We start from the raw sequence: 22,412 nt of genomic DNA on the forward strand, positions 1-22,412 counted from the left end.
TTTTGGATATCTCTTTTTATGATCACTCACTCCATAAATCAGGGGGAAAAACTGTCAACAGTCATAACAAAATCAATTTTCGCCATGGTTTTAGGAATAAAACTGGAAAGTTTGATGTAAGTGCTACTGAAGTGGAGATTTCTGGCCCAGAGTATGAGAATAGAAACGGAAAACTGTCTCTAGCCTTTTCACCTGCCATGTCTCACCTTAATTGAAGGTATTCTCTGTTGTAGGTCAAAACTGAGTTAAACTTAGATGAGAACAAGTTAGTCTTCCGTTTTTCATTATTGCCTCTATGTTCAGTTTGGTTGTTACATCTCTGTAATGCTTAGATTGAAGTCATTGATTAAATTAAGACTAACACTAATTGCATTATTGATGCTGATTAGGGTTAGGGTTAGGAAATATGAAACCGTGGTCTTATCTGGTGTGTGTGTGTGTGTGTGTGTGTGTGTGTGTGTGTGTGTGTGTGTGTGTGTGTGTGTGTGTGTGTGTGTGTGTGTTTGTGTGTGTGTGTGTGTGTAGGTCACAGTGGGGTAAACCAGCTGGGAGGTGTGTTTGTGAATGGCAGACCTCTACCTGATTCTACCAGACAGAAGATTGTGGAGCTGGCCCATAGTGGAGCTCGACCCTGTGACATATCCAGAATACTACAGGTATATTATTATTAGGGGTTCAAGCCCCGAAGGGACTGGAAACCCTATTGTAATTGCTCTGTTTATTATTATTATTATTATTATTATTATTATTATTATTCCCTAAAACAGTATGCACGTCAGAAACCATAAGGCCCACAGCAGCCAAACTTTGCACATAGGTTGGAAATGTCACCCCCTACTCAGAAACAAAAAATTACACCAATCTACCAAATGTTGGCGCTATAACTGCAATATTTTACGTGATATATCTAGACAGACAGTCAGACAGAGACAGTCAGACAGATAGATAGGCACAAACACAGAAGAAGACTAAAACAGAGCGTTTCAGACAGAGGGTGAACTGAAGGGGGCGCGTGAGAACCAGTACAATATAAACTACTATAACTACTATAAACGACCACAACGCGGACTTATGCCTCCGCCATTAGTTCATTCTTGAGTCCAAATCGCCATTGGAGGGAAATTGGAAGAAATTCCGTCAAGGCGCTCCTGAGATGTTGCGTTACGGAGCTTGGAAATTGGGAGTGTGAGGTCACAGTGACCTTGAACTTTGACCACCAAAATGTAATCAGTTCATCCTTGAGTCCAAGTGGACGTTTGAGGCAAATTCGAAGAAATTCCATCAAGCCATTCCTGAAATATCACATTAACAAGCTTGAAAATGGCATTCGAGAGGTCACAGTGACCTTGACCTTTGATAACCAAAATGGAATCAGTTCATCCTTGTCGATGTTTGAGCCAAATCAGAAGAAATTCTATCAAGCCGTTCTTGAGATATTGCGTTAACGAACTTTGGAATGTGGTTCGTGAGGTCACAGTGACCTTGACCTTTGACCACGAAAATCTAATCAGTTCACCCTTGAGTCCAAGTCGATGTTTGAGGCAAATTTGATGAGACTCCGTCAAGGCATTCCTGATATATCGCGTTAACAAGCTTGAAAATGGCATTCGAGTGGTCACAGTGACCTTGACCTTTGACCACCAAAATCTAATCAGTTCATGCTTGAGTCCAAGTCAATGTTTGAGGCAAATTTTATGAAATTCCGTCAAGGCATTAATGAGATGTTGCGCTAACAAGCTTGAAAATGGCGTTCGAGAGGTCACAGTGACCTTGGCCTTTGACCTTTGACCACCAAATTCTAATCAGTTCAACCTTGAGTCCAAGTCGATGTTTGAGGCAAATTTGATGAAATTCCGTCAAGGCATTCGTGATATATCGTGTTAACAAGCTGGATAATGGCTTTTGAGAGGTCACAGTGACCTTGACCTTTGACCACCAAAATCGAATCAGTTCATCCTTGAGTCCAAGTCGATGTTTGAGACAAATTTGATTAAATTCCGTCAAGGCATTCCTGAGATATCGCGTTAACAAGCTTGAAAATGGCGTTCGAGAGGTCACAGTGACCTTGATTGATTGATTGATTGAACCGATTTATTTCAAACAGTTAACTCATTCACCGCCAGTTTAGGACTGCCAATATTTAGCACAGGCCAAAGATTTTCATAATTGTTGGTCATCTTTCAAGACCCACAGTAAATTATCTATTAGCACCAAAGTGATTTGCAATACCTCAAAATGAAGATGTACGTCTCTGGGTTCACCAGGAGAAAAAAAAGTGAGCTTTTAGCATGTTCTGTACTCTACTTATAGCCATTTATATACACCCTGTTTTCACCCAAAAGGTCTCTCTGAGAAAATAAATTGCAGAAAATGGCATTTATGTACAGCACACAATATCAGGCAGAACTCGCTCTCAATTCTTTTATTTTGAACTGTATTGACATCAGACATGTAAATATTATTCATTATGACACAAATGACAAAAAAAATATATATATATATATGAAGTGCTTTTTTTACATTCAACAATACAGTTTGCTCAGTGTGAGTGAGTGTGCAGACAGACAGACAGACAGACAGACACACACACACACACACACACACACACACACACACACACACACACACACACACACACACACACACACACACAGAGAGAGAGAGTTCTGTCCACAGCTGCTGCTAGATCGCACCTCCTTCCCCCTCCTTCCCCATCAGCGTTTTGCCTCCTCTGCTGCTCGTTTTCCTCCTCTCGTTCGGGCTGGGACGAATGCTGCGACACGACGGCTTGGCTTTGGGACCAGGCGCTGCTGGAACCGGATCGATCATGTTCGTCACGGGTTTGACTAGGCAATCCAGGTTCGCCCTGCAGCAAGGCAGCAGTGCAGCGCGCCAAGAGGCGTTTCAATGGCGTTTTTTCCTCTCTACAAGGAAGCGCGTTTCTCTGTTTTTCCTCCTTTCCTCCTTCTTCCTCGTTTCAAACAACAGCTGCGGTATGTGTTTGATAACGTGCTGTCGGCTTGACTTTGAGGTTAGGGACCTGTGTCTGTGTCACAGGCTGGGAAAGTGTTTGAACTAAGCGCTGCACTAATAAAAACAAAAACACGTCAAACACGTCATTGGCGGGGAGGGCTATTTCTGATAACACGTCAAAGACGTCTTTGGCGGTGAATGAGTTAAGGCAATACATAAAGTAAAAAAACAGTAAACATAACAGTCAACTAGACTTCATCAAAAGGAAAAAACGTAAATGCAAACATAAAAAAGATGAACTGTTTGAAAAGGGGCAGGAAGAAGCCTAGGCTTATCGAGTCCTGCCCCCCAATCATTCATAAACAAAAACATACATCCCCATATTATATGCCCATTTCAACTCCCACGCTCCTCCCCACATGCTCATGCACACACACACATGCATATATGCATGTATTACACAAACGTACACAAACCCACCCACACACACACATCATAAATCCACCCACAAATTCCTATCAACACCCATTCCCAATAACACAATCCCACATTAGTATATGCATAATAACCTCATTACCCACCTTGACCTTTGACCACCAAAATCTAATCAGATCATCCTTGAGTCTAAGTCGATGTTTGAGGCAAATGTGATGAAATTCCGTCAAGGCGTTCCTCAGATATCGCGTTAACGAATATCGTACGGGCGGACATATGTACGTACGGACGGACGGACAACCCGGATCCATAATGCCTCCGGCCTGGCTATCGCCGGCGGAGGCATAACAATGAGTTTTTAAAAATATGAATCATGTAAAGCTACTCTAACCAATAGGCCAACAATAAAATAATATACATTATATTAGCAAAATATGGGCCCTTTAAGCTTTTACAATACAATTGGCTGGTGCGCACATATTACCCCTGAAAAGCTAAACAATAGTGGTATACCAGATGTCTTTTAAATGTGGTCAATTCAAGGGACAATTTTTACATTGTGTATGGGAATGTACTAAAATAAGAAAGTTCTAGGAAGAGGTAAAAAATATGGTATAGAGATTTGGTCAATACAATTAACTATGGAGCCCAAGTTTTTTTGTTATGTTGTTATCCGATAGAACATAATATAAGTAAAAGGCAGCAAATTTGGGGGGATTTGTGTTTATTACAGGCAAAACGGATGATAGCATTATCGTGGAAAAATTTAAATGGACCAAATATTCATAAATGGCTAAAAGAATCGTCTGTTTATCATTAGAAATAATTACATATACTATTAAAGGGAATCAAGAGATGTTTGAAGAAGGGTCATTTTATTGATTATCTTAAAAGTCATCACATGATCACGGAGATGACTGATATGCTACTTTATTAGATATAGAGGAAAATGCAGTCTAGCAAGCCTTGTTGTATATTGACTGTATGGTGGAATGAAGTTGGACACTGGGATTTTTAGGTCTTATTTGCTTTATATATGTTGGTATATTTGTATTAGGGATGTTCATTTTGAAAATTTTCCAAAATCGATAATTGGTGAAAATTAACGATCAATTATCGATTATCGATCAAAATTTTCAATTTTTCGTAATTTTTTCATTTTTTTTTTTTTAACAAAATGAATGCCTATGGCAGAAAATACGAAAGACAACGTGTTCTCCTCAATGAACTCTTTACTTTAATGTGTCTCCTCTCCAACACTGTCCCCGGCGCATGCCGGTGTGAATTTCCCATGTTTAAAACAGTTTTGTTGGCACAAAGGCCCGTGCCCAGCCAGAAAACTAGAGACTATATGAAGCTCCACCTCACGTTAGTCGGCTGTGCAATGGAGTGGGGCGAGGAGGAACGAATTCCACCCAAACCTAGTCAAATTTTTTTTTTTTTTTTTTTTTTTTTTTTTTTAATAATTAAAAAATCGATCCAAATGCCACAGGATCGATTCCAATCCTTAACGAGCAATTATCGATTTTCGATAATTGATGAACATCCCTAATTTGTATAGTTATGTTTATTGAAAAAAGACTAAAGAATTTATTAAAAAAGAATGGCATTTAACTGTTTTGAATGAATTTGCCGATCTCCATCACATCAAATCTTTATCAAACGAAATACTTCAGTTAATCTATTTTGCTAACTTTTTATCCATTCAAAATAATGCATCAAAAAGAGTTTGCCCATAAGTGTCACCCTCCACTCCGCTTTGCTCCGCCGTGAGCATCATCGATCTCTCTGTCTCTCTCTGTCTCTGTCTCTCTCTCTCCCTCTGGCAGAAAAAAATAGATACTGACAACTCTCTGATGAATTCCTGGACGAAACACGTCAGATTTAATGTGAATAAATCAATAGAAATTAATAAAAAAAAGCTGATAACAAAAAAGTTTGGTGGGGAAACAAAGTTCTATTTGAAAGAGATCAAAGGCATCACTCAGCGGCTGCACGTAATCACGCAGCAGTGAGATCAGGAGAGAGAAAGCCTGAAAAACATTTATGGCAGTAACACACACATTAGACCTGTCACTTTTTAATCGAAATTCGAATGTAACTTCGAATGTGGGGGAGGGGGGGGGGTTGTTCAATATGTAATTGACCCATCCGAATTAAAATAATAATAATATTGTTTGTTTTTTGCGGTGAGGGGATTTTTTTTATGTAATTTCTTGATGATCCAGCAGAGGGCGCTCCGCTCTAACAGCTTGACCTATCCTGACCACCTGACATGTCTTCACACAAGTTGTTGTTTGATGAGAGACACAAGACAAGCTGGGGGCGAAATTAACCAATTACTTCGGATATATTCGAACAAATTGCGGGTCAATTAAAGTTCGTTCGAACTTTATTTTTGGAAAAAGTGACAGCTCTAACACACACACACACACACACACACACACACACACACCACACACAATAAAGATGCAAGGTTATTCTCTTCTACTTCCCTCCTCCGATTTCCCTCCTCCACTCCTCGCCTACTGTCATCTTCTCCACTGGTCCGCCCAGGGATAGAACATGAGTATTATGGTGTATTGTTGATTTATTTATTTTGCCTGTTATTTATACTATTATATTATATTATATTATATTATATTATATTATATTATACCCCTGGCTCCCCCTGGCCAGTGACACTTGGGAATAGACTAGGTGACAACCAAGTATAGTTTGGTGACAAGCTGGAGAGACAGTTGACGGTCGGACGGCATCCGGTACGGGATGGGTTTTAGCACCCCAGCCTGGCTCTCTCGTGAGGGAGAAATCCACAAATGCTACGGATCAGCCTCCTGAAAATCTGCGTAAACATCGGCGCGGCCTGTGGTCCTTCAGGCTAGAGTGAGGTGCTCGGCGCAGGTGAATGACGTGCAGCGCATAGGCCTCCTTGAGGCATCCTCCCTGCCCATGGTACGGCATGGTAGGATTGCCTTTTTCCGCGGGAGGTTCTGGTGAGACGAAGGAGGTGCCCGGCCTGGAATCACCCCACAGGGCCTTAGACCTCCATGCACCGAAGGTCTCTCTCAATACTGCGGTGTAGCACTAAACTCTATTGCAGCGGATTAGGCGTGATCAACCCTTCCGCGGGCAACGTTGCAGACAGAGTAGGAAGGCTGATCCGTGAGCGGCTGCTTCTGGGGCGCAGGTCAGGGTCGTAATCGGCCTCGGCTGGGTCTACTGGGCGAGGGTGTATGATGTTGACAGACCCGAAACACCCCACGACCCCAGTTAACATCACTGATGACGCGTCCCAGCGCATGCAGTAGTATGTATATTTGAACCTATTATATTATATTATATTCTCCCATCCTGGTTATAGTACAGCAGATAAGCACAATAACTGTGCACTTTTTGAAAGAAACGTGAAATTTCACACATAGCTAGGGAATACCATGTTTATTTTCAGATGGGGAGGGAAGTCAGATTTGACCGAAATTCCAAGATGGCCACCATTTCCCCGGATCTAATGTAAAAATGTGCTTATGACAATTGTGCACTTAAAAAAAAGCATGAAATTTCTCACATAGTGAGTGAATACCATAAGGTTTATTGCCAGATGCGGAGGGAAGGCGGCTTTGACCTCAAATCCAAGATGGCCACCATTTCCCCAAGTCCAATGTACAAATGTGCTTATAAAAATTGTGCACCTTTTCAGAGAAGCATGACATTTCTCACATAGTAAGTGAATACCATAAGGTTTATTGTCAGATATATATTCAAGTTTATTAATTTAGGGGAGGGACACCTGGAGATGAATCATCTTGTTTTCAAGGTGGTCCTAACGTGCAAAAACAAGATTCAAGGAAATTACAATTCAAATCAAAAGAGACAAGACAGACAAAACAATCAACAAAGACAAAAACACTAGGCTACAACTACGGCAGTTAACACCAAAATATCAGTTAGATAATATAGCAAAAATAATAACAATAACTGATGCGTATCTTATTTGAGGTGAACTGTATAGAACATGTACAGTAGCATATATATATATATATATATATATACATAACGCAGATACTTATATACCATCATACACATTATGCACACATATGTACCTGCACAATTATACATTCAGATGCATGCATCACACAGTAATCACATATATGTACCAATAATAAGGAGATAATCATAACATACATCTGCAATATACATGCAGGTGGTCTGGGTTGGCAAATTATGAAAATATCGCGGGGGCGGGTGGGGCAGGCTCAGAACGTGATAAAACAATATTATTGAATAATTTAGTTAGAGCAGTGAAACAGCAGAGTAACCCTTTACTAAGACGTGAACTCTCTCTCACACAAATCAGACAGCGAGTCTGAAGCCGTCTGCAGTGCACCTGCTGCGCTCTCTAGCCTACATGGTGGAGTAAAGAAACGCTTCAAATGAGGTAGCCTATGTGCTCTCAAAACAAACATTTTTGCTGTAATTATTATTTGAAGTGTCCATAAAACGAATGCCACCGCAGATTTTCTGTGTGGACTCGACTGTGATCTATTTTTCAACTTTACTGCAACATGAGGCTACGTGACCAATTGAGAGCGCATGAGGTAATTAAAAGAAATCAGACAGCGAATCTGAAGCCGTCTGCATTTTGTATGTGTTCAAAATCTGACTTCCATCCCCATCTGAAAATGAACCTTATGGTATTTGCTAACTGTGTGACATTTCACGTTTCTTTCAAAAAAAGTGCACAATTCCTCTATTTTTGGGAGCTTATCCACTCTACTACTGTATTAACTCATTATCTGCCATGGCGTCATGGAACGTCATTTAGGAGACAACGCTTCCCCGCCATTGACGTCATCGGACGGCAATAAGTGTTTTCACCGTCATGTGATAAATGGCTCTCTTACTCACCTTGTGAAATAGTACAGCACGTCTAAAGGTGTACAGGATCGACCACGATTGTCTAACAAAACCAGGAAGCAGAAAAAAGCAACAATCTCCCATCAGAAAAGGTACAGCTCCCTGGCACGGCTCAAACGCTGGTCCAGCAGCTTTTATCGATACAGGATTGGATTCCATTACAGCAGGTGGGCAGCCTGTCACTCAAACATGAAGGATTTTGTTTTCACAAAGCACCAGGCAACTAGCCTGGGTACACCCAGCCTCCTGGGTACACCCAGCCTCCACGTGACCTCTATTTATGTACTATCAGTCACAAGAGTCTGGAGGCTGGGCCATTCAGAGCGATTTCTGGCGCGAGGCGAATTCAATCGCACAATGAGTGACAGCGTGACTGCCAACATCAGCTCCTGCCGTGATCAGCCAATCAGAGAGTGCGTCTTTGTCAATGACGTGTAACAGCTGTGGCGGCTGCTGCATTACTAGCCATTAGCATTTGGTCTCTCAGGAGCATAGCTACGGAGCTAGCTATATGGCTATGCAACTACATTGAGGAAATTCAAGTGAAAACAGCTGTCAGTTCGTTATTGTTATTGTTGTCTCGCCGCTAAATGCGCTAATGGAGGACCAGATACGCGAGGCTTCTAATCTGGGAATCAAGGCGTTTCAGATCGGTGGGGAGAATGATAAAGATGAGGACTTACATGGATGCTGTGAGCTTGTGTATGCAAGTCCAGAGAACTTGATGAAAACAAAGTGGCAAAATATCCTGGCATCGGGTACACGAAAATTTACGTTATTAAATGCTATAACGTTAACGGTAATTCTCATGTGTATGGTTAGCCTACTCAATCTCTCCTGAGATTATAACGTTAACCTGTTAGGCTACTGTGCAGGTTAATACTGCTGCTGATCAGTTGTTTCAACATCATAAGATATAACACAAGTCAAATGCCAACCGTTTTGAGACTTTGAGAGATTTGTTTTGAACTATTTGTACGCATCTATCTGCCAGTGATCTATCTGCCAGTGACCGGATAATTATATTGTTATTTGCTTGTTTTAATGCTTTTGTCAATAAACATTGCCAACAAATAGCCTTGTTGTTATTGTGCTATGTACTTCGGAATATCATGTAGGCTACCTGAATGTATCACAATATGAAGCAGAAGGAGCCCATTAGTTGTCTGGTCAGAGGCAGGTTGGATAAAATGATCAGATGTGATATATAATAAAGAGTGTTGATGTCGAGTGAACACGAACTATGACACAAACAGAAGATTGGACCAGAGGACACGAGGCACACCAACCAAGATACAGTAACACTGTACAGTGCTGTGAAAAGGTGACTACACATTTGATTGTGTTAAGTGTTACACTCTATCGATAAATGTTTTCCAATGACGCCATATTCTTAACTGATCAAGCTTGGTGGAATTACCCCAAGACAAGTGTGTATCAGCTTTAAATGTCCAATACAGAAGAGCATTCAACTGCATTAATCTGCAAAAAACTATATTTATTGAAATGTGATTGTCACGTTAGAGCCCAAATGGTCTGCCCATAGCGTCACTTTACATGGAGGCTATGTACGAAATGATTTGCATCTGTTAAACCAACATGTATCTTCCATAATGAATTAAATCATAATCATAATTAATGCTACAAAGACATGAGCTAATCACCAGAGAACCGCACAGACCATTTCGCCCAGTATCACGGACATAAATGTGTCCAGGCCACTGAGATAAATATGAATCTTTATTAATTATTATATATAAAACGAAGGTTTTTCTTGCAAAACCTGCAAAAGAATTTCACATTGGTGGGAGCCATCACGTGCTAGCAGTACTGATGGCGTAGTGTTAGCTTCTTTGAAGCTGAGTGATGACGCCATCTGTTGCACTGCGCATGTGCTCTGTGTGCTAAGCTGGTTGGCTGATGGAGTGGTCTATCAAGGGAGGTACACCCGCCCCTCCCTGTCCGCAGAAATCGCTCTGAATAGCCCAGCCTCCAGACTCTTGTGACTGATAGCACATAGATAGAGGTCACGTGGAGGCTGGGTTTACCCAGGCTACCACGCACATCCACAAGTCACTTGTCCTCAGGAAATATTAATCCAGTTCCTAAACTCTTGACACCATGTACATTTCAGCCGGTAGATTGCTCCTGACATACAGTAGGCTACACAGACAACCAGTCGTCCCCCCGCACAAGACGAACATGCGAGCCGGTCTCCCCTCTCTCATAGCGGGGTGAATCTCTTTCTCACACCGGTGTTACGGTAAAAGCTGTGCCCACGGGCGACTTTGACTGGAAGGGGAAACAAAATCATTAGGGTTCATAGTTGAGTGTAACACCACCAGTACCTGCCATCAAAGGCATTTATTCGGGTCAGGAGCCGTGAAGATGACTTCATTTACAAAAATGCCTTTACTTCGCTTTCTGGTCAGAGACTGCTGTTTTTGGTGAAAACGACCTACGGATGAAGGTAGAATCAAACTTTTTTTCATATGAAAGTCGAGGCTCTCTTCTTTCTTTTGGGATATTCAGTACGTAGTCCTTCCTTACGTAGTCATAGAAGAAAATATTCTGTGGGTCTTGGAAATTAATGAAAATGATCAAAAACGGCTAGTGACTTTTTCTGAAAAACTGTGGCAGAGAATGAGTTAAAGGAATAGATATATTAGATATTTTTGGACTGAAGAGTGGATTTGCGTGTGCGCACCGTGGTAAGATACTCACGACAGCAGGGCCTTTTTTAGCGCTAAGAGCTGCTAATAGCTCCTTGTCAGAGCTCTTACCGCAAAGTCTTGCGCGCATGCTGACGATAGCAGAAGGCAAGTATTTTGCGGGGACACAGCAGGTTTGGCATGGGGCACGCCCACAGCTGCGTTTGTCCACAGATCCCAGCACGAAACTCGATGGTATCCTGCCGGGAGCGCAAATTGACACTTGCGTGAGGCGGACGATCGCATAAGAGGCAGGGAAGATAAGACACACCTTAAGGCGCGCAAACCAGCCAGCAAGCGCAAAAAACGGATAGCGCTTGTACGAAGATAGGGCCCCACATGTTGTAAGCCAAGTTAGGCTACATTTAGTAAATGTAGCGTATTGTGATGTTATTACACCCCTTTCCCAATCTGGGAACCCAACGGTTTTTCTCTAACCTCTGCGGGCAGGCTCGTTTGAGTGCATGAATAACTAGAACTCAAGGGACTCAATGGAATCCCTTTCCGCTCCCTGCAAGCTCTGCCATTGGCTCCGACCGACCGGCTCTGACCATTTATGGATTTCCTTTCTGCGCCCTTTGTGTCGCTCTCAAATCCCTCCATCGCTATGAAACAACAACAACAACAACACTAGCTTGTTGCTAGTAGCAAGTAGCAACTTGCTACACGCTGAAAATGGTAAGTTAGCCGTTTGACTCTCGGTCAGGTCCACTCCATTTTGATCAGATAAAGCGCAGCATGTGAGCCTGCCCCATACAAGCGATGTTATTCGTCTTTTCACTGAGCTTGCTGACAGATTTTCGATGCAAGTCGAAAGTCTGTCTCGAGAGATTAACCCTTTCCTGACAAGCTAGGTTGATAACAATGTATGCCTAGTTTCATATGACACCAGAAACGTCACTGTGGCTTTAAAATCCAGGCATACAGCAGCTGTTATGCAGGGACACAGCCTGAAGTCTCTATCATCTCCTCTGCTCCTCCTCCTCCGACTCAGCACAAAGTCAGACACGGACTGCGGTGTCTCTCGCTCTGACTGTGTGGTTTAAAATGTAAACCACGTTGGATTACATCATGTTGTTGTACAGCATGTAGAGGAGCCGGGGACAAAGCGAGCACCAATAGAAACTCGAGCACTGCAAAATATGTATATCCTAGATCAGGGGTTTCCGAACTTAAGAATGCAGCGGCCCACTTTGAAATCTGAAAATCTTCCAGAGCCCACCCAACCCTTTAACTCATTGAGTGCCAGCCACTTTTGGAGAACGGACGCTCCCAGTGCCAGAGTTTCAGAGCGTTTTCAGTGATTTCTCGAGGCCCACAGAATATTGTGTGATATTACTATGTAAACACCGAACACGCACAAAGAACGATAAGACTCTATTGTATCAGCAGCAAAAAAAAGTTTATTGATATCATTTTCCGTTCTTTAGTTATCAGCCGGAGAAGATAGGTCAAAAACAGCAAATACAGGCGTTTCCATCTAGAAGCTGAGATATTGAGCCTTTTGTGAAATATAGCATTTCAAGCAAATCACTGACTCTGAAGCTAATATTTTCTGACCTGAAACATCTGAACAGTAATTTCCTTCAATATAACAGCACCCCCACCCCCCTCTACTGCAAACTCCTCCTCCGTGGGTGTGTCTCTGGTGGCTCTGCTCGCTCTGAGTGCTGCTTGTGTCAGGCGAGTCTCTGCTGCCTGGATGGCGGCCGCTCGTTGAGGCAGTCTGGATCGGGCTCGCTCGTTTCTGGGGTTTCGGTTGTGAGCTGGGATGAAGCTGCGTCCGATTCTGGGCTTTCTGGGCTTTCTGCTGCGCGTTTCAAAGTGTGCTGCACCCAGAGTCTATTTTCGGAGCCCCCCACCGTTGTGCGCCGGCTCCAAGCGCGACAGCGAAAAGCATGACATGAGAATGGTTTCATCACGGCTTTTTCTGCTGTTTTTACTCAACTTTCTCTAATCTGGAGAGCACTGTCGCCACCTAATGGGTCGGTAAAATAGGTTATACACATTCAACATGCCCCAAAATTTTACAGGAGATATATTAGGCTTTGATCCACGTCCCACCGTCAAAAAACGCAATTGACGACTTTAGTCGTCATTGGCACTGAACGTTACTTTTTCAATTGACGACTTTAGTCGTCATTGGCACTCAATGAGTTAATCACAACTCTGATCAACACACGAGACTAACTGCCCATGTCTCGGAGGAAGCATGGGGCCAGTTTCGGCTCTCCCCAGATCGGGTGGGGGGGGGGGGCAGCAATCAGGATAAATAAATTAAAATTAGCACTAAATGGGGGATAAAAATGGGAGAAAAAATCGGGGGGAAAAAATATATATATAAAAAAAAACACGAGACTAAGATGATGTATTTCCCTGTATGTTTTTTTTTATATTATAATTTTTTTATTTCATTAACAGAGCATGTGAATTTAGGCATAATGGAAATTAATAATCCATCCACATACAAAAACATTTAGGCAAAATACTGAAAAACAGATTGCCAACATTTTCTCCCCCTTAAGGGGGAGAATTAACTATGCCTGGTCGTAACTCCTACCTTGGTCTTAGTTAAGACCAGTCTTTAGAGTGGACTTATGCCTGTTGCACTGTTGTAACCTATGTGGGATTCGAAATAACGAAGGTTATGCCAAACCCCACATAGGTTACGCTAAAACCACCACCGCAAAGCGTCCGACCTGTAGTTGACCAGTCGGCAGGAAAGTATCGCGGGACTTCACGAGACTTGGTGACCGAGATCACGTTTGAGGTAATTTGGTCCCTGGGAGAGACCAGGAAATAGCCTGGGGGGAAATATCACTATGGTGGATGTTGACGGATCAGATTATGGCGATATGCGGCGAAAACGGGAATAAAAATAGCTATTTAGATGCAGGAAAGACAGGCTCACACTTGGCCCCAAATCAGCTCCATTTTACGACTGACTTGGACGCTATTGATCTCAAAACAACGCTAGGACGGCCAGAAACGCCGCGGAGATCGCTGGGTGAGTGGCCAAATCATAATTAATGCCAGGAGATGGGTCCAGGTTAAAAAAAAACGAAATTCTCCTTTAAGGCATGTCCACCGCTCTCCAAGAAGAACTTGTAACAATAAATAACAATTTAGCAATAAATAAAATGTCCAGACAGTTTACACATGTTGACCTTTCAACCGGAAGTTAACACATTGAGTGCCAAGGACGTCTGTGCACGTCCTAAAAAAAAGTAACGTCCTAAAATCATAATTCATATTATTCCATAATTCTGCTGTTTAAGGTCGTACCTAGCCAGTGAGCATGAATCCCTTCAAGGGATCACACGGCGCCACCTTAAACATCGTCACGGAAGCTGCGCCACCCACCTCAGATCCTTTACTTTGTGCATGAGACAGCAGGGAAAGACGTGATCAAAGAGGAAACCGATGCATGCTTCAGCCAGAGCCGTACAGATTGCTCTGTCTGCAGCGGAGAGTGGGCTCGGCTGCATCCGCGCTCACAACTGAGCTCTTATGCTTCTATCTATCTCCACACGATTTCCTGCCAGAAAGCCAGCATCCGAAGCCGAACGGCCAAGCCTTTTCGTTCAGTCGCGTTTGCCAGCGCGCATCATTTCCTTGATGCGCGCTGGGATCCGTCCGGGGCAAAAACGGAGTCGAGAAAACAAACTCTGTGCGTGTGGGAGGAGCCCGCAGCTCAGAGGTGGAGAGGGGGGGGGGGGGAGAGGGGGGCACGCAGGCTGCACAGAAACCACACCACGCCACCACTTCAGAAAACACCAGCCAGAGTCAGTGAATGTGCTCGAAATTAGAGTGCAAAAGGTATTCATAAAAGTGACTATATCTTGGAAAGTAAAAAAAAACGACAGAAAACCCTTGAAAGTGCACTTTTTTCAGAGGCTGTCATTTCATAATGGAACTGTCTAGAAACAAAATGTCTTCTTTGGAAGAAGCAGGAGTGTTCAATGTTTCATTAAAGTCCAGCCCCGTCAATATAGCCATAATAGAAAAAATTCTATAGCTGTTTTCAACTGAATGGAAGTGAATCTGGCACAGGCTGCAGACAATTTTACTGAAGCGCTGTGGCACTCAATGTGTTAAGTAGCCTAATCATCTGTGTCTCGTGCGTGACATTTTTTCCCAGGATGGCGAAGGCATGACCCGCCCTTCTCTGCCTCTGATTGGCCTAGCATCAAACATTGTTGATCCAATCACATTCGCTTTGCTATGCTATCCTGCATCTCTCCTCGTTTCCTGTGCCAAACAGAGGCAGAGATGGGCGGGTCATGCCTTTGCCATCCTGCCCACTGCCCAGCTGCCGAGCTCTGACTGGTGGGTCAGCAAAAGTGAAACCGCCGTTTCACAACACTACCGTGTTGTGCCCTTTTTTAACTTTTGAGCCCCTGCCCCTCTAAGGGTCTCTGCACGGCCCTGCACCCTTCCCAACAAGCTAGCACATTATGCTTGCTACCAATGGATTCCTTAGGTCTTCTAGTTTGTCCTGTTCTTTAGAAATTACCCTGCTACAGCCATTTGATTGCCCGCAAAAATTGGGAGTGTTGGCAGACCACTCGCAACCCACAGTTTGGGAATCACTGTCCCAGATGATAACTTACACGGCAGTAAACAAGGAGAGAATGAAATGCAGTTGGATACTACTTGAAAAAAGTGGTGGGGACAATTTTAGCTACTCGGAAAAGTGGGTGGGACATGTCCCTACCGTCCCACCTATATCCTACGCCCATGGATATCAGATTTATTAATCATTGTATAACATTAACGTTAGTCACCACATGTCCAAATTTCTGTTACAGTCCTACGGTGCCATAGCCACCTTGCTAATAATGTCATAGTCTATGTGTTGTGCTAACATTAGGCTAATATAGGCTAACAAGCCTGCAGGCCGCAGGCCATTCAATCTGTAATGTTATACAATTCCAACAACAATATTATGAACATAAACCCCGTCATTCGAATATTATTTGATCACATGTCGTGGGTGAAGGAAAATAACATGGGTCTGTCAGCAGCATAGGTCAGCACACTGGCCGGAGCTATCTAGTAGCCTACGGCTTGAACTACTCCATGTTTACAGGTTACATGCCGCCATTCCGACGTGCTGCCACTCCGACGTTCCCGACACTCAGAAATATCGGCACTCTGATTTTCATAAGGTCCGCCACTCCGAACTTGATTTGACTTCCAGTTCACGTTCAGGCAGCTGAACCTCGTTCAGACAGGCACATCTCTCAGATGCTGCTAAATGGGTTGCCTCGAATCCTCGAAATGATTGTGGAGCCCAACAAAATTAAAATAAAGACGTGTTGTTCAAAGATGTTGTTGGTGCTCCCTCTAACTCCACAATGTGCAAGATAGTAATAGGCTATATGTGTCTCTATAGGCGGGTGCACAATGCACACACCCTGCTTAGAGAGCAGCGCACACACATGCTGACACACCCGCGGGAACATAGCCTCATTCTGTTGTCCCTCCATGCGCCCTGCAGCTGTGTAAAATGTCATACGAAATAATTATAAATTCCAATAGGATAAGCTTGCCTGATTCACTGAAAACAATTAAACAATAACGAAAAAATATATATCCTAACGAAAATAGAAGTCTAATCAAGTAAATAGCCTTCAGAAAGCATCAGTAAAAGCCCAGTTCTAATTGGCTACTGCTGCGCTGCTGAGACGCACAGTGTGCGACTGAAATGTCTGCACTTTTGTGCCATATTCCACAATATCCAAACTTCAGAATGGCGGATCCTTTAGAAAAAAGAGGAAGGGCCGACATTTCGAATAATGAAGGCAGGAATTTTCGTAATGGTGGGACCTATGAAAAAAAGGTGAAGGACCGCCAGTCCGAATAATGGAAGTTAACGTTCGGAGTGGCAGGGTTTCGGAAAGGCAGACAGTTACCATGTTTACATTAGCACACGATGCTAATTCTGAGTTAGCATTAGCTTACAAACAGGTGTAACGGCGTTGTGTAGATGGTACTGCAGCAACCCATGTTAAGGGCTTGTCCAGGGGTGGGATACGAACTGCCGACCTTCGGCTTGGGAGTCCGACAAGTTAACCACTGTGCCAAGAGAACTAGCTCCCTTGGCGGAGCTGATTAACATGCCTTTATACTGGGGAGTGAGTTTAACCAATCCACTCGCTACCACACTGGACTCACGAGGAATCCGCGCTGATTCACCTCGGTTACACAGGCATGAGCATCACTCAAACAGTCAAACAGCAGAGCACCACCGAGTGCTCGATCAAATCCACCACAGTTATAAAGTTTATCTTGTGGAGTCTCAGCAGCAGTTAGCAGCAGTTATCAGGCTGGAGTCTCAGGCTCACAGGCAGACAACAAGATGGCGGTCAGCTGGAGTAAGTGAGACCAATTTGGACACTCCCCCAAAGAACGTCTATCCTCTTTGCTTCCCCGACACCTCTGGGCCGGACTTGGCCTACGGGCCTGCTGTACATTATATCCACCATCCTATGTCCTGTGTGATAGACAGGTTCATGCCAACAAAGTATTTTATAAAATACTCTCTGTATTGCTCTGTATTTTTGCTTCCTCTTGTCTATCGGCCGATGAATGGCACTAATAAAACACTGTATAAAACATGCTGTATAAATCTATCTACCTCCTTATCTCTTGTTTTATAGAGACCAGCTGACACTAGGGTTCAGCTGCAGGCCAGAGGAAATGTAAGCACTAAACAGCACCTAACATTCACCAAATTGAAGCACAGAGCAGCGGTCAATAATGTGTGTGATTTGTGTTTGGTGTCTTTATGTCCAGGTCTCTAATGGCTGTGTGAGTAAGATCCTGGGCCGTTATTACGAGACAGGGTCAATCCGACCTCGGGCCATCGGAGGGAGCAAACCCAGGGTGGCCACCCCAGAGGTGGTGAGCAAGATCGCTCACTACAAGAGAGAGAGTCCCTCCATCTTCGCCTGGGAGATCAGAGATCGGCTGCTAGCAGAGGGAGCCTGCACCAATGAAAATATACCCAGTGTAAGTTAGTACTATTACTACTACTGCGAATAGAGCTCAACAGTCAAGTGACTTTTCGTGACGTTTCCCGCCCCGGAAGTAAGTTCCCCATTCATTTTCTTCATAGACTTTTCGAAAAATCCTTATATAACGGGTGTAAGACTGGAACCAAGCCGAATCGTGAATCGTGAATCGTGAGTGAACTGGACTTGTAAAGGGATGAGCAGCACACACTATTTCCACAGCGTGGCAGAAAATGCTATTATTTATTTATTTACGTTAGACAGCATTCTTCTTCTTTGGTTCACTCCAGGCACTTCCTGTGGAGTCAATGAACAGAAATAGTGGACAGCGCCACTCTGCCATGTTGTGGTCACACAGTGTATCGGTTTTTCAGGTGATTCAGCAGATTCAGGTGATCTGCTGCCACCTATCGTCTAATAAATATTACTGCAGCCTATTTTTTTTCATCAAAGCGGCACACCGCGGGAAAAGGCAACGTCACTTCCCCCTGGTTATACAGACCTCTGTAACATCATGTTATATAGGCCTAATAAAGTCCAAGAGAGGCAGTGCTGTATGTTGGCTTGGCTTGGCATGCTAGCTGGTCAGCTAGCCCCAGGTCCCGGCTGGTCCTCTCAAATTTAAAATCCAAATTAGCATTATTTAGATAAACTGACCTCATAACGGGAATCTACATTGTTACGTTTGTCTACTACAAATCTTTTAAGTTCATAAAGTGCCATATTAACATTGGTAGACCTAAAACTATCAGCATTAGCTAGCATCAGCATTAGCTAAATGGAATAAACAGGCGGGCACTTGTCAATGGTAAACCACTTTTTGTGTTGCCAGTAGGTGGTCCTATCCCGAATTGCATGAAATTCTGCACTGCACTCCATCAGCTCCCCCTAAGCGCACTCCCCAAGTTTGAGGTCGATTCTGGTTCTCGAGATAAACCAATTTTTGTGTTTGCCAGTAGGTAGCGCTAACCTGAATAGCGGTCTGTGTATGTGTGTGAGTGTTCGAGAGAGGTGGTGGTATTGGTCGCGAAAGTGACATCGGGCCTGAACATGATGCAAATCGTGACAGACACACTGCCACCCGCCCACTCGTCCACTTAAGCAATTTCATATATATATATATATATATGTGTGTGTGTGTGTGTGTGTGTGTGTGTGTGTGTGTATATATGTATGTATATGTAATACATACATATTATGTATATATATATATATACAGTGGCGAACCGTGCCTATCAGAACCGGGCCTTCTATACCCTAACCCCCCCCCACACACACAATATATATATAGCCTACTGTACGTGCAAGTCTGAGGTTACGCATTGGTGAGGGCGGACTATGATGAGTTGTCTTCCACAGCCAGCTTCTTTAGGTCGCTGTATTGTTAGACACAATAATTACTCCACTACTGTTCAGCTGAAAATGACATTGCATAAACAAATGGATGTCACTGTCAGTAACACAACCACAGTTTTAACAATTAGCTCAATACACAGAAAGACTCAGAAATTAAAAGCACGTAAAAGCGTAAAGTTCCCATTTGCTACCCTGGAAATAGCGAAAATATAGCTTTTTGCAGCTTGACAGCTCCAGATTTCAAGCATTGAAATCCTTACTCCTTGAAAACTACCACTGCGCGCATCCATTTCCAACTTCATCACATCCACTACATCATCATAAACTCCTCCCTCCTTGCCGTTCGTCTAGTCTCCTGGTTGGCTTGTATTTGCGAATGCCTGTAAATATCCCACCCACAACTCAACGGAATTCTGATTGGTTACTGGGCATGTATTGGAAACTTGGCGTCTACCTATTGGTAAGTCTCCTTGTTTTGTCTAACGCTAGTGCTGCAGTGCTGTTTGGTTGGTTGGTGTTAGCTTGGTAGCTAGCTACGTTAGCGTGCCTTCTATGTTGCTTTGCTGGGAGTGTCTGGTAAGCGAGACTAATAACGTTGCTATGACTTCTTTCCAATGAAACACAAACAACTGAATGTGTGAACGGTAGGCTAATGTTACTTGTTTAAAATATGGTATGGCTGCTTGGCAGAGGAAGAAGAGGAGAGCAATGAACTGATTCAGTAGTTGGATGATGATGATGATGATGATGGCGATGAAGACGAAGGCTATCAAATGTTTTCGTTCATTCCAGTCCATTGTACAATACTAGGCATGTTCAAAACTGCCTGTACCTACCCTCTTTTGTGTACTAAGTACTATCTCACTGGTTTAAACTGCCTGTACCTAGCCTCTTGTGTGTACTAAGTACTATCTCACTGGTTTAAATAAGCAATTTGATACTTTCCATTTTTGCTGAGCAGGCATTTCTGTTCAAAAAATAATAATCGCCTGGCTCAATTATGCCAAAATGAAAATAACCGCCTGACTCTAATTGCCGCCTGTCTTCCTTTTACCGCCCGGGTCCAAATTTATTTAGCATAATAAGCGCCCGGGCTCTTATTGGCAGAATTACGGTATATATATATATATATATATATATATATATATATATATATATGTGTGTGTGTGTGTGTGTGTGTGTGTTTGTTTATTTGTTTGTTTGTTTATTTATTTATTGAGATAGAAATTCTCTCCTCATATAAGTTGATTGTTGTTCACCAGGTATCATCAATAAACCGAGTGCTAAGGAAACTGGCCAGCGACAAGCAACAGATGGCAGCAGCGGGGACTGAAGGGATGTTTGACAAACTCAGGCTGCTCAATGGACAAAGCAACTGGGGAGGACGATCAGCGTGGTACCCTGGGACTACATTAGCTAGCTCTGGTAAGAGACAAACTCCTTCCTCCTCCTCCTCCTCCTACTACTACAGCTGTGACAAACTACTACTACTACTACTAGGCTATATATATACACAGTATATATATATATGTGTGTGAGTGTGTCTAATCTAATAATGTAATAATATATAATCTGATCTGATGAATAATCTCCCCAATGCCCCAGGGCAGAGACAGGGACTCCTGCGAGCAGTGCTGTAGTGGTAAAAAAAAAGTGGGTAAACTATACTTTTGACTCGAGGCAGCTTTCTCACACGGCACCGGCAGTGTTATAACGGCCGATAAATAAGCTTCTGTGACCGATATACAAGGCAAAATATGAGAGTATATACGTAGAACAACTTAATCTGAATCATATAGCCCTATAAGGTATATCAGGGGGTTCCCCCACATTTCTGAGTAGCCAGCCAGATAGAAAAAGTAGCTGGCTATGGGATGGGCCTTGCCCCTCAAGGGTGGTCCGGGGGGATTCTCCCCCGGAAGATTTTTTTTTTACATTTTAAAGTAAAATTCATCAACCTGGTGCATTTGAGAGCAAAATGAACTACACACATCTCTAATGTGTTGTGACTTTACAAATAATTAGCCCTAAACAATCAATATAAAATGTATTTATTGAACATTTGTTGAATTTCTCCAGGTATGAAAAGTTAAATTATACAGTAGGTAGCCTACTTTAAAGGACCTTGTATGAACCCTGTATATACAGTTTGAAGAGTAATATAGTTCTCTCTCTCACACACACTGTACCTGTGATTGTCAGCTTCAGCTTTATAGCTAAAAGTATGTAGACAGATTGAATCTGTGATTCTTGAATACCAATATATAATTCAAACTGTCCCCAAACACATTGGGCAAGGATAGGTAGACAACATACTGTACATGGAAATAAAAGTGGTTCTGCCACTCTGGCCACTAAATTTTAGTCAGCCAATATTTATTTATACAGAATCGGCACAACAAACACCAGTATGTTTCTAGATAGTTTTCAACATGGTCGTATTATATTGGCTTTATACAGTAGCACCTGGACTATTCAAGTCGACTCGCACGCACCTAATGTTACAAACTTTAGCTACTTGATCAGAGGGAAATCAATCATGTTTCTTACACCAGTGATTCACTCTTCAGTTGTAAAACGGTGAGCCTATATGATTTTCCCCACTCCGGACACACATTTTTAACCAACCTTACCTATGTTCAGCTCACCATGAGCTGGTCTCCAAATGCACATCTCCAAATGCGCATTGCGCATCGCTGGCACCATGGCACCGTTAAGTTGTTTGAAGGGAGCGCTGTCTGGGCAGGCAAGCACAGCTCGATAAAGGCACCAACGTGACCGGGGCCGTGTACCTTTCCCGCGGAGCGCTCCACAAAAATAGGCTACGGTTCGCGGAGATCCTGGTCAGTGCCATGCCCATGTGTAATCTTTTTTCTTTTCTTTTGGTGTGTGACGTGCTTGGCGTGGTCTCCGCATCAACGGAGTTTACGCAAACGTGTTAAAACTCGTGCAATAATAAGTGTGCATAAACGATTTAAACATGTGAGTAAACGATCTTAAA

At 43.1% G+C, this 22,412-nt stretch overlaps 1 protein-coding gene across 1 annotated transcript in view; it reads left to right on the plus strand.

The window, feature by feature from the left end:
• Positions 1–521: 521 nt before the first annotated feature.
• LOC310800336 (paired box protein Pax-6-like) overlaps positions 522–22,412 on the plus strand; it is a gene marked incomplete at both ends in the record, with an annotated part of 94,085 nt that continues 72,194 nt past the window's right edge. The window contains 3 exons of the mRNA XM_083662929.1: positions 522–656; positions 17,838–18,053; positions 20,674–20,836. Coding sequence (XP_083519055.1) covers positions 522–656; positions 17,838–18,053; positions 20,674–20,836 — 514 coding nt within the window. The remainder of the gene's footprint in view (positions 657–17,837; positions 18,054–20,673; positions 20,837–22,412) is intronic.

The sequence above is a fragment of the Poromitra crassiceps genome (genome assembly GCF_964638095.1).
Source record: "Poromitra crassiceps genome assembly, chromosome: 30".
Lineage (NCBI taxonomy): Eukaryota > Metazoa > Chordata > Actinopteri > Beryciformes > Melamphaidae > Poromitra > Poromitra crassiceps.